The sequence below is a fragment of the Notechis scutatus genome, unplaced genomic scaffold, assembly GCF_049901735.1.
Source record: "Notechis scutatus isolate UNSWTSFEM ecotype Mainland unplaced genomic scaffold, rNotScu1.2 NSCUSCF26, whole genome shotgun sequence".
Classification (NCBI taxonomy): domain Eukaryota; kingdom Metazoa; phylum Chordata; class Lepidosauria; order Squamata; family Elapidae; genus Notechis; species Notechis scutatus.
In genome coordinates this window covers 260,575-273,548 of record NW_028263150.1, presented here as the reverse complement: position 1 = coordinate 273,548, position 12,974 = coordinate 260,575, and the positions used below count along the sequence as shown (strand labels likewise).

At 39.9% G+C, this 12,974-nt stretch overlaps 1 protein-coding gene across 1 annotated transcript in view; it reads right to left on the bottom strand.

The window, feature by feature from the left end:
* Positions 1–10,815: 10,815 nt before the first annotated feature.
* Positions 10,816–12,974, bottom strand: part of LOC148128549 (vomeronasal type-2 receptor 26-like) — a 73,287-nt gene continuing 71,128 nt past the window's right edge. Inside the window, exon 6 of the mRNA XM_087948842.1 lies at positions 10,816–12,122. Coding sequence (XP_087804968.1) covers positions 11,218–12,122 — 905 coding nt within the window. The 3' untranslated portion in view covers positions 10,816–11,217. The remainder of the gene's footprint in view (positions 12,123–12,974) is intronic.

Sequence of the window (12,974 nt, the reverse complement as noted above, 5' to 3'; positions counted from 1 at the left end):
CCCAACAGTGCTTACAGGGCAAGTCATTAGAAGATAAAATCCAGAGCATACCTCACAGTCCTTACTAGCACTGATAATCTTACCTAGTTTTGGTAATGAAACGTCTGCAAGAAAATAACCACATTCAGAAAGTTACAAGAAACCTTCATTTCAATACTGAGCCAGAAATATTCTCCTTTATTGATTTCATCCCTCTATTGATGCACCCTAGGTCTCCATGGCTTTTTGGGCAGCTGCAACATACTGGTGTCTCATATTTAAGTCATGGTCCAGTAGGAAAACTAGATTTCCCTCACGGTTGCTACTGCTCAGCCAGGTATCAACTATGCTATAACTGTGCATTTAATATTTCTTGTCTAGGAATAGGGCCTTACTTTTTTCACCATTGAAAATTGCATTTCATTGGATAGAGTCCAGTGCTTAAGTTTGTCAAGATCCTTCTGAATCTTGAGTCCATCTTCCAAAGTGTTAGCAATTTCCCCCAGCTTTGGTGAAATTTGATGAAATCCCCTTCTTTTTCCTCATCTAGATCTTTTGTGAAGATGTTGAAGAACACTGGGCCTAAGACAGAATCTTGGGGCACCACTCTGCATTCTTCCCTCTATTGTATTTTTAGTGCCATTACAAATGTGTTTTTCTGTAGTTTTATGATTTTTAATATAAGCTGCTCAGACTCACTTTGCAGTGAGACAGGTGGGAAACAAGTTTAATAAATACATGAATAAATAAGTCTTCATCAAGAAATTATTTGTCATTTGTTCCCTGAGCAAATATCAACTCTACTCAATAGGAACTTAGCATTTGTTTTTAGCCACAATATCTATTTGACTAAGGGAACAATAATTGATTGGTATTTTTATACTGTTTTTTTAATATTTAGAAAATATTATTGCTATCTTCCACCCAACAGGATATAAGAAGTATTATTTATACATATGTATAGTAATAGTGGAACTCACAACATGGAATTTTTTTTAAAAAAGTTCATCTTGTAGAAAATTGTGTCTGTGGACTCTGTATTATTATTGAGCTCTTTGTGGTAGTATTTTTAATAGGTTGGACTGTTTTTCTCCTTTTGGGCAAAAAATAAATTAAGCAGTTCTGCTTTCTCTCTGTTTCTAGTCAACTTCTTACCACTTTCTCCCACCAATGGTCCAATCATTTCCTTGACTTTTTAAAATGGTTTTTTACATGTTGAAAGAAGCTTTTTGTTGTTGTTATTGTTTTTGAGTTTTGCCACAAGCCTTAGGTTGTTTTGAGCCTTAGCTTTCCTCACTTCATCTTTGCATGCTCAGGCTATTTGCTGATATTCTGCCTTAGATATGTGCTCCTTTTTACATTTTTTATATTTCTCCTTTTTGTCTTTCAATTTATCAGAGAGTCAACAGATTTAACAGATTTAACAGATAATCAGAGTTGGAAGGGACCTTGTCAGTCATCTAGTCCAACCCCCCACCCAAGTGGGAGACCCTGCACCATTTCTGACAAATGGCAGTCCAATCTCTTCTTGAAAGTCTCAAGTGATGGCGCTCCCACAACTTCCAATGACAAGCTGTTCCATTGGTTGATTGTTCTCACTGTCAGAAAGTTTCTCCTTATTTCCAGGTTAAATCTCTCCTTGTTCAGTTTCCATCCATTATTCCTTGTCTGGTCTACAGGAGCTTTAGAAAATAGCTTGACCCCTTCCTCTCTGTGGCAGCCCTTCAAATATTGGAAGACCGCTATCATGTCTCCCCTGGTCCTTCTCTTTACTAGACTAGCCAAGCCCAGTTCCTGCAACCATTTGTTTTATGTTTTAGCTTCCAGTTCCCTAATTATCCTGGTTGCTCTTCTCTGCACTTTTTCTAGAGTCTCAATATCTTTTTTATAATGTGGTGAACAAAATTGGATGTAGTACTCTAGGTGTGGTCTTACTACGTCTTTATAGAGTGGTATTAGTACTTCCTTTGATCTTGATTGTATCCCTCTGTTAATACAATTTAGGATTGCATTAGCTTTTCTGGCGGTTGCTGCACACTGCTGGCTCATATTTAGCTGGTTGTCCACTAAGACTCCAAGATCCCTCTCACAGTTACTGCTATTGAGCCTGGTTTCACCCAGTCTATATGTGTACTTTTGGTTTTTCTTGCCTAAGTATAGGACTTTACTTTTCTCTACATTGAAATTCATTTTCTTAGATATGTCCCAGTGTTCTAGTCTGTAAAGATCCATCTGGATCTTGAGCCTATCTTCTTGGGTGTTAGCTATTCCTGCCAGCTTAGTATCATCTGCAAATTTGGTAAGTTCCCCTTCTATTTCCTCATCTAAGTCGTTAATGAAGATATTGAAGAGTACTGGGCATAAGATGGAACCTTGTGGCACCCCACTGCTTACTTCCCTCCATGTAGATTTAGACCCATTAAGGACTACTCGTTGAGTACGGTTTGACAGCCAGTTGCGAGTCCATCTAGTGTTGGTGCTCTCTTTTCCACTTTTTTCTAGCTTACTAAGAAGTAGGTTGTGGTCTACTTTGTTGAATGCCTTGCTGAAATCTAAATATATTATATCCACAGTATTTTGCTGGTCTACTAATTTAGTCACTGTGTTGAAGAATGAAATAAGATTGGTTTGGCATGATCTGTTCTTAACAAACCCGTGTTGACTGCTAGTTATTACTTTATTTGTTTCTAGATGTTGGCAGATCTGTTTTTTTATTATCTTTTCCAGTATCTTCCCTTGTATTGATGTTAGGCTGATTGGTCCATAGTTTCCTGGGTCTGTTTTTTTCCCTTTTTTGAAGATGGAAAACACATCAGTTTTTTTTCCAGTCCTCTGGTAGTTCCCCGGTGCTCCAGGATTTTTGAAAGTTATGGTGCAGTGGTTCTGAGATTACCTCTACCAGCTCCTTTAAAACTGTTGGATGTAATCCATCAGGCCCCGTAGATTTGTGTTCATCAAGATCAGACAGGTGTTTTCTTACTATTTTTTGCTTATTTTAACTTTTATTTCTGATCTGTCTTTTACAGTTATGTTTTTGGTGCGTTGAGCTATAGTTTCTTTTTTCGTGAAGACGGATGCAAAGAATGAGTTAAGCAGTACTGCTTTCTCTCTGTTGCCTGTTACTTCCTTGCCATCTTCTCTCTTTAGTGGACTGACTGTTTCCTTGATTTTTTTCTTGTTATTTATATGTTGGAAGAAACTTTTTTTTATTATCTTTGACTTTTGTTGCAAGTCTTTTTTTGTTCTGAGCCTTTGCTATCCTGACTTCCTCTTTGCAGATTCTGGCTATCTGCTGATATTCTGCCTTAGTTGTATGTCCTTCTTTCCATTTTTTGTACTTGTCCTTTTTTTCTTTCAATTTGCCAGAGAGATCTTTGTGCAGCCATGCTGGTTTCTTCTTGGATTTCTTGTTTTTCCTTCTCAGTGGTATTGTGCTGGTCTGGGCTTCTATGATCATACTTTTTAGAGTTTCCCAAGATTCTTGAGTTGTTTTCCCCTTTAGGATTTTCATCCATGGAACCTTTCCCAAGTTATCTCTGAGTTTATTGAAATCAGCTCTTTTAAAATCCAAGACTCTGATGTCATTATGTTCTGTTGCTTGTGTTTGTGTTATGTTGAATTCTAGTATGACATGGTCACTCTCACCCAAGGTTCCTGCAGTTTCAACTCCCTCTATCACTTCTCTGTTTGTAAGAATTAAGTCCAGTGTCAGGGGTGGGATTAAACATTTTTAACAACCGGTTCTGTGGGCATGGCTTAGGTGGTAGGCGTGGCTTGGTGGTCATGTGACTGGGTGGACCTGGCTTAGTGGTCATGTTATTGGCTGGGTGTAGCCAACTCAATATCACTCACATTGAGGCATGCATCTCCTCGCCTGGCCTCTCATGACTGTGGGGATGCTGCAACAGTCGTAAGTGTGAAAAATGGTCATAAGTCAGTTTTTCAGTGCCATTGTAACTTTGAATGGTCACTCCACACAAGCAAAGTACCAGAAAAGGAGGGGAAAAAAACTCCAGAGACATTCCTGAGACAGGAAGTCTAGTCCTGCCAAGCATGTAATAAGGGTTAACAGAGAGGCAGTTTCTGTAAGCAACACCAGAATGTTTTCTTCCTGCCTTCCTTACAGGACTAGGCCAGTAATTTCTTCTAACAACCAGTTCTCCAAACTGCTTAGAATGTTAACCACCAGTTCTAGCGAATAGGTGCAAACTGGTAGAATCCCACCCCTGTCCATTATGGCTGTCCCTCTAGTTTCACCCTCTACCTTTTGGACAACAAAGTTGTCAGCTAGGTTGGTTAGGAACTTATTTGATTTCTCACTTGTTGCAGAATTAGTTTTCCAATTAATATCAGGATAATTGGAGTATCCCATTACTAGAGTATTTTTTATGCAGCTATTATTTTTCATCTTCATTGCTATTGTGCTAGACTGGGCTTTTTAAATCTCACTTTTCAAAATTTGCCAAGCTGCTTGGGTTGTTTTCCCCTTAGGGGTTCTTATTTATGGAATTATACCAAAGATCTCTCAAGGTTTATTGAGATTAGCTCTCTTAAAATTTAGTTTGACTTGTTCTATTGATTGTGCTTGCATAATGCTGAATTCCAATATTGCATGATCACTCCCCCCCCCCCAAGGTTCCTGTAGCTTGGACACCTTCTATCATTTCATCTCTATTAGAGAGAATTGAGTGCAGTATGGCTGATCCCCTAGTATCCTTCTCTGCTTTTTGAGAGTCAAAGTTGTCTGCTAGGTTTGTCAGAAACCTGTTTGGTTTTCCACTTGGTGCAGACTCAAAGTTGTCTTTTAGGTTTGTCAGGAACTTGTCTGATCTCCCACTTGGTGCAGAGTTTGTCTCCTGCTTAATATCAGGATAGTTAAAGTCCCCCATTACTATTTGGATGTGCTTACTATACACTTAGTTAACTGACTAGCAAAAAGTTCATCTATTTTTTCTACTTTGTTCGGTTGCCTATTGAATACACCTATGGCAATGCCGTTTCCCCCCTTTTATATTGATCCAAATATATTCAAGACAGTTTTCATTATTCTTGATTTATGTAGACATTTATTTATTTCTTATATATAGTGCAACTCCACCTACTATTTTATTTTGTCTGTTTCTTTTTAATAATTTAAATCCCTGTAGCTGTGTATTCCATTTGTGGGTTTCATCCCACCAAGTTTTCGTAATGGAAACAATATCATATCAAATTTATGAATTTCTATTTCACCCTATTCCTCATACTCTGTGTGTTGTGCATAGTCACTTTTCACTGTCTGTGTGTTTACTTTCTACATAACCTGTTTTGTGCCTGAGTTCCTCTACTTCCTTACCACCTTTCTTATTAGTGTACATGGTGAAGTGCACATTATAAAAATCTTGAGTTTTCTTGACAGCAAGGTGGATATACTTCCTTTCACAAACTTCAATGTTACAAGCACTGATTACCTTAGTAGTATTAGATTGCTGTGGGCAGAAATGTTCTGGATCAATGAACTCTCCCAATTGTTTAAACATTCTCCAGAAAATCTATGAATTTAATGCCAAGTGATTTAGTCCCTTTCTTTGATGGATGCAAAGCATATTTTTCAGAATTATTTCCACGAATGTGGCTTTTGTTCAGCATTATCATAATTTTTCTAAGATCATGTACAAAATGTGAGCTTTCCATCAGTGCTATGCTCTCTTATTTTACTGAAGACCCTTTGATTGGATACAGAGCATCTCCTCACCTTCACAAGTATGTAGCAGAAGCCCCCAAAGCAAGAGTTGGTATTAAGAGAGAATATGACTATTTTGATACATGCCCTCATCCTAATGGGTATCCCAGTTCCCAGCCATGATACCTACAATGGACATAGTGAAAAGCAGGTCTTGAATTCCATAGAGAAGATATGATTGAATCTATCATGCATGCAATACCACCTAACTCTCTTTAGTATATAGACAAATACACACACAAACCTGTGGGACTTTGTAGGGGCCTACTAATGTTGACATCTGGATGGAAATCTCCCTGTCAGCTGCATCAAGAAGAGCCAAGATGCTGTCCTTCCTTCCACAGCTGTAGTTGGGAACATTGGCTTTTCCATTAGACAGCATGTCCAGCAAGACTTCTGAAGTGCCAAGTGTGTTCAAATAGTTATCATGGATATTGTAGCCAAGCGTGAGATTGCATTGGAGCTGGATATTCTTGTTGATCTCTTGAATAGTGAAAATAAAGCGTTCTATTCCTTTGGTAGTATAAGGAAGACTAGTGTAAAAAAAGTGCTTTGGTTAATACAAGCATCATCAACAGCAGTAATACAATACCATTTTACCAATTTCATCGTCTTTATCAATACACAATTATTGAGTCTGAAGCCAATACTGTTCGAAAACCAGAGGCAAATGATAGTCACCCATCAAAATTTAATATTTGTAAATGTTGAGAAAATGGGAAGCAGATAAGAATCACAAAGTCTATTTATAGCAGCAGTAATTTTCATCAGCACAGCACCCAGTATGCAAAATAATTCCTATTTTAAAGTACAACCATCATAAAAGGAAAAGGATATTTCATAAGTGATTAAGAAAAGCTGTTATAAAACCAAGTCATCTTCTATTCTTATAAGGATCAGGCATTCAATATCAATGAGCAGTTATAAAAATATGGAAATGATCTGGTCATGGTTAACTACAACAATCACTACTTTGAACAAAGTATTCCGGTCAGGCATTCTAAATTAGACGTGGAGAGGAAAATAATGTGGAATTCTTTCAGGGCTTGGGTTTTTTTTTTTTTGTTCCTCTTTGTATTTGTGTGTCTTCCACTAAATAAGACAATAGAAGAAACCCGTGGAAATCTGATCAATCAACAAAATCAATCAGTTCCTGCAATATAGGAGTAGGCAGAATAAGGAGAAAACAATGAGAGTGTTAGAACTGCAGATGGAAGGAATACAATTTCATTGCACTGAATAACTTACAAGTAAGACTGAGTATAAGGAAGCAGGTTGAAAAACAACATTTTCTGTTTTAGTGTAACTGCACTGGTGACTACACCGATGAGATGGTCTCCTGGCCTGTAGTAGCTCCATGGTCTTTCTCTATCCAGGTGCACCGAATTCAGTGGGCACTTCATTCTAAGCTTCCCAGAGACTGTATGGCACACCAGTAGCATTGAAAGCAGAAACAGGAGGTCCATAATTCATGGAGCTGAATCAATTGCCTGTTTCCAAAGAAGAGTTAGATGATTTCAAAGCACTCCCAGAAAATGCAATATTGAATGGCTTTCCTTTTTCAAACAGAAACAAATCCAGCTTCATTTGGCAAAGAGAGAAAGGTACATTCAACAGCAGCATGGGTCCTCAACATTGTGCAAATCATTCAGCATGAGTAGATGCTTATATCTTTTTCTGATGCAAGACCCATTCCATGTTGCTTTAGTCTGATGTTCTATCAACTGGAAAAGTAGCAGTAGACATCTCAAAGTCTGGGATTGTGATAATTACAGTGAATGATAATTTGTCCTCTAGACCTCTTCCAGGACTCCATGTAGAGAGAGGCAGCTGGAGAAAAGGATTTTTGTGAAATATAGCAGATACACCCCTCAAGACATTCTTCTACAATGGTTGTTATCCTTCCTGTCAGGACATGTCCAGAAAGTGATGCTGGAGGAAGATGCTCCAATACCCAGGGAATTGACTTCTGCTGTCCACCATTGTGGCATAATGATCTCCAAAGAATGCTACAGAAGAGGGAGGCAGGGTTGACACAAAACATCTCCGGGGGCTCCATGGAATCATGCCAAATCTGACCTTCTAGGAGCTTCCGAGGTACCTAAGTCTCCCTGAAGGGATGATGAAAATAGAGAGGACACTCCGTCAATCACAAGGAGATCACAAACTCCTTGTTTGATTTAGAGGAAGCTCTCAAGCTGGTAGGTGGTGTCAGCCTCGATCCCAGCGATGATGGCATTCTCCCGTCAACTGCACAGCTAACTGACAGTTCTCAGAAGCCCAGCTGATTGGCGCTGGAGGAGACAGTGTGTGGAACACAGAGGCCAGAAACACAGGCACTGAATGGTAGACTGCTGATAAGACATTGAATGCTGATGTTGGGTGCTAGGGAGTGGTAAGGGGCATGTTCTTGCTATAAATAGAGTGCTGGGAGACTTTTCAAATGTCAGTTACTCAATTGTGCCACACCTCAGGATTGAATAAAAAGTACTAATTGTTTTTAGACTTTTTAGCTTCTGAATTCTCAAGACCTGGGGACTTGGATACTTGAGAAGAAGTCAGGGCTCATATATTTTTTCCTTTTCCTCTTCATGCCATTTGTGGACTGGCCGGTGTCCTTGAGGATACTTTGAAGATAGGGGATGGCAGAGGGGCTGAAGCATGTGACGGGTGTCAGAACCGAGGAGGAGCTGGTGCTGATGGAGGACCTTGCGCCAGATGCAGGTGGGGGGGACAGTGGTCAGCCTGCAGTGAGACCAAAGGCACATGATGTACAAGTTACCAGACAACTCAGCAAAGGCTGGGTTGTTTTGAGGTGATGCAAGGGCCCAATTCCTCCGCAGAGTGGTGGCATAGTTCAGCCATGGCATGGGAAACTGGCTTCAGGCCATCTACCCCAGGAGTTCATGGTGCCAAGCAGTTTGAGTGGCAGAAAGGACAGCTGATGGATGATGAGGAAGGAGAGTGGGACTATTTGCCAGCCCTAGGAAGCTACACCATGGAGGTACTACGGGTGTGGTTTGGAGAGGCCAGATGTTCCTTCCTGGTCTGTTTCTCCCTGGGATGTGGCTCTTGAGGCAACTAGAAACTGGCAGGCACAGCGATTGGGATCTCATCTGGGTCTAGTACCACAGACCCGGTTCTGTTTAGCCAGTCCAAGGCTATGATGGGATACTGTGCCTCATTATACCCAGGAAGTTCTGCAAGTGAGGCCATTGGATCAGGACTCAGTACCAGTGTTGGCGAGGACTGCAATGGCAGGTGACGGTGGGCCCAAAGGCTGGATGTTGGGCTCAGTGGCCTGTCAGTTGGCTCGGCAGGGTTCGGGTCCTGGGCTATAGGGCCCATGTCTGAATGTGCAGGGTTCTACTGGCCCAATGGGATTTTGGCCACAGATGATGCTATCAGGTCCTCTGGCCTTACAAACAACTTTTGATGGGAACTCAGACCATCTAGTATTGTTTCTTAGCCAGTCTATCAGGCATTTGGACCAGTATGCCCATTTTATCCATAACAATGGGCTGTGGTGATGGCTATAATGGTGGTACTAGAGGGGGAAGTGGCTGAGTAGATGGCAGACTTGCATATACAGCATACCTGGATGTTGGTGGATGCAGGAATGTTCCAGGAAGCACTACATGACTGTTTCAAAGACGGGACCCGAGCCCAACATGTAGAAAGAGAACTCTAGGCCAAGAGGAAGAGAACTCTTGGCACTAACCCAAGGGGCTCAGAGTTCCGTGAGTTCTGCTGAGTAGCTGGTAAACTGCGGGCTTGGCTGGAGAGGTTGCTGATTCATCAGTTCTGAATGGGCCTAGACCGAGAGTTATGTCAAGCCTGTGTTTACCGGGGTATCCCACTGTGAGATTTAAAATTCCCAAATAATTGTATAAATACTCACAACATGAAGACAAGTCTCTGGTTCACAATTTCAAAGGTTTATTGTAGGAAGAAAAGCGGTTGCAAGAGCGGCCTCCAAGACCCTTCGTAATTGGATTGAGTACAAGGAGAGCAAATTTCACTACTTCAACAATATATTTTACATCCCTGCACAGAACACGCCACGCCTAAAAAGCCCTCCCCTCACATCCCCTTATTTTCTATATGCTAAACTACCACCTTGGGGTCGTCATGACGTTGTTTCCTGGGCCTCAATGTTTTATCTTCTATTTATTCCTGGGCTGCCAAACTTTACCTTTGATGTATGTTCTTATCTTATTTATTCTCCCTAGCCTGGTCAGATCTTCCTGTTGTTCTAACAATATATCATGTCTTTGTGTAATATATCATCTAAATGTGAATGACTCAGCTAGGATGTAACTCCTTTCACTAGAAACAACAAAAGGGAGGGGGTTTTCTTCAAGGACAGAGAAAGCTGGCAAGGGCTCATTAAAAAGGAATGAAAGAAAAGAATCTTCTAGTCTATTTCATATACAAAATGATCTTGCTATATAATGTTCATTATAAAAGAGTAACTTACAATTTTCTCTCAGTAGCAATAGCACTTAGACTCATATACCACTTCAAAGTGCTTTACAGTCCTCTCTAAGCAATTTACAGAGTCAGCATATTGCGACTGTTATAAAGAAAGGTTGCTGGAATTGGGTAGGTCTAGTTTAATGAAAAGAAGGACCGGGGTGACATGATAGCAGTCTTCCAATATTTGAGAGGTTGTCACAAAGAAGAGGGAGTCAACTTATTCTCCAAAGCACCAAAGGGCAGAACAAAAAACCAACAGATGGAACCTAATCAAGAAAAGAAGCAACCTAGAACTAAGGAGAAATTTCCTGACAGTTAGAACAATCAATCCGTGGAACAATCTGCCCCCAGAAGTTGTGAATGCTCTAACACTGGAAGTTTTTAAAAATATGTTGGATAACCATTTGTCAGGAAGTGGGGTAGGGTTTCCTATCTAAGCAGGGGGTGGGGTTAGACATAGAATAGCAGAGTTGGAAGGGGCCTTGGAGGTCATCTAGTCCAACCCCCTGTTCGAGCAGGAGAGTCTATTCCAAATATTACCCTCTACCTAGGATCGAACTCATAGCCTCCTGATTGTGAGGTGAGAGCTCCACCTCTAGGCCACCTGAGAACACCTCCAAAGCCCCTTCCAAATATCTCTGGAGTGTCCACCATTAGAAGAATGATATGGATGAATTGTTGCAATTTATAAGGAGCATTTATGATCAATCCAACCTCCCTCCCTTAAAGCATATTTATCAGACACTCAAATAAGGATACTCTCAATTCTTTAGGAATTGTTTTGTAAAACTCTTATAGGGCTGCATTTCAGTTCTTCTGTTATTTTATTTCTGCATGATTCAACCAGATGGATAATGCAGATAATACACATCTTGAAATTATACTGAATGTGGATGGAGGATACTATCTTCCAATTGTCCTTTGGTTATTTCAGCTCAAAATTGTTGCCCCAGGTCATGTATGTGAGACAACTTGAAACAATTTCTATGCTTGACCTGTTGAAATATGTTGAGAGTGGAAATTCCTCTGACTCACATTTATACATTTCTTCTGGTCGTAAGATATTCCTTTGTATTCAAGTCTGGCCTGAGAATGATAATGTAGCACTTGGGGATGAAGACGCAGCCCAGCAGCCCAGCACTGGAGGCCAAGATGGAGAAAACCTGCACAGCCACCATGTATTTCCCCTTGGTGCTCAGATAGGTGGGCAAGAAGGAGATCCAGACATTGCAGAAGACCAGCATGCTGAAGGTGATCAGCTTGGCTTCATTGAAGGCACCGGGGAGATTCCTGGCCAGGAATGCTACCATGAAGCAGATGGCAGCCAGGAAGCCCATGTAGCTGAGGGTGATGTAGAACATGAAAACAGAGCCTTCATTGCATTGCAGGGTGATCTCTCCAGGCTGGGAATGAAAGTCTGAGTCACGGAATGGGGGAGAAATTCCCAACCAGATGGAGCAGATCATAGTTTGGACACTAGAACAAGAAAGGATGATGGAGTTGGCCAAGCTCTTCCTCAACCATCTCTTCACTCGGTTTCCTGGTTTTGTGGCCAGGAAGGCCAGCACCACTGTGATGGTTTTGGCCAAGAGAGAAGAAACAGCAACTGAGAAATTGATGCTGAAAACTGTTTGTCGGAGAAGGCAAGTGGCTTCCCTTGGTTGCCCAATGAAGAGAAAAGGAGACAAGAAGCAAAGCAGGAGGGAGACCAGGAGGATGTAAGAGAGGTCTCGGTTGTTGGCTTTCACAATGGGAGTTTCTAGATGTTTAATGAATATGATTAAAACAAGACCTGTGGCTAAGAACAAGAATAGGGCAAAAGAGACCAGAATGATTCCCAGATATTCTTCATAAGAAAGGAAGGATATAACTTTGGGGATACATTGGATTCTGTCCTCATTTGGATATTTTTCATCTGGACAATTGGTGCATTTTTCTGTATCTGAGTAAAACAAAAGGCAACATTTAAAAAATATTCTGCAGTTTCATCTTTCAAGAAATACCTCCTTGCGATAAAATATGTTACCAGCAGCTTTTTCTGAGAATTATTGCTTAAAATCTCCACAGAAAGAATGTAAGAAGAATAAAATGTTGTGTCAAAACAGCAATATATATATTTTTTTAAACAAGTTTTATTAATTTTTAAAACACACAAATTATCATTATTCATTACATGTTTAAACCTTTTTTCATTGTAAATTTAACAAGTCAGATAAATTATGATTCTGTTTTAAACCATTTCCATACAACATACCAACACCTCTTATTCAATTTCTCTTTACTTCTCTTTACTCTTATTCAATATCATTATTATTATTTCATCTGTTTCTTTCTGACTTAGTTACCATTATTCTCATTCTATATTTCTACAAGTTTTTACTAATTCTCCCCCCCAAAAAGACATATACACACAACACACAAAACATAAAAAAATCTTTTTGAAAGTAACTTGGACCCAGGTGTCTCTCTCTTCATGGACTTCAATTATATTCATGCTCATCTTACATATCATTACTTATTTTATTTACCATTCTAAGCCTTCTATATTAACTTCCCCACATATTTCACACTTCTTAATTCTATCTTAATTAATCATCTTAGTTTGAATCATTATATTTATATCTTTTGTCCATTTTTATCATCCCTTTGTCTCATTCCTTATAAAAAAAAAAGAAAATAAGTTTCTCCTGAAATCATTAATCAGAGTATGATGCCTTTCTATCTCCCCCTAAGTTAATCAAATTAATCTTTAAAATAATATCTAATACCCAATCCGATTTTGCTTGGTACATTC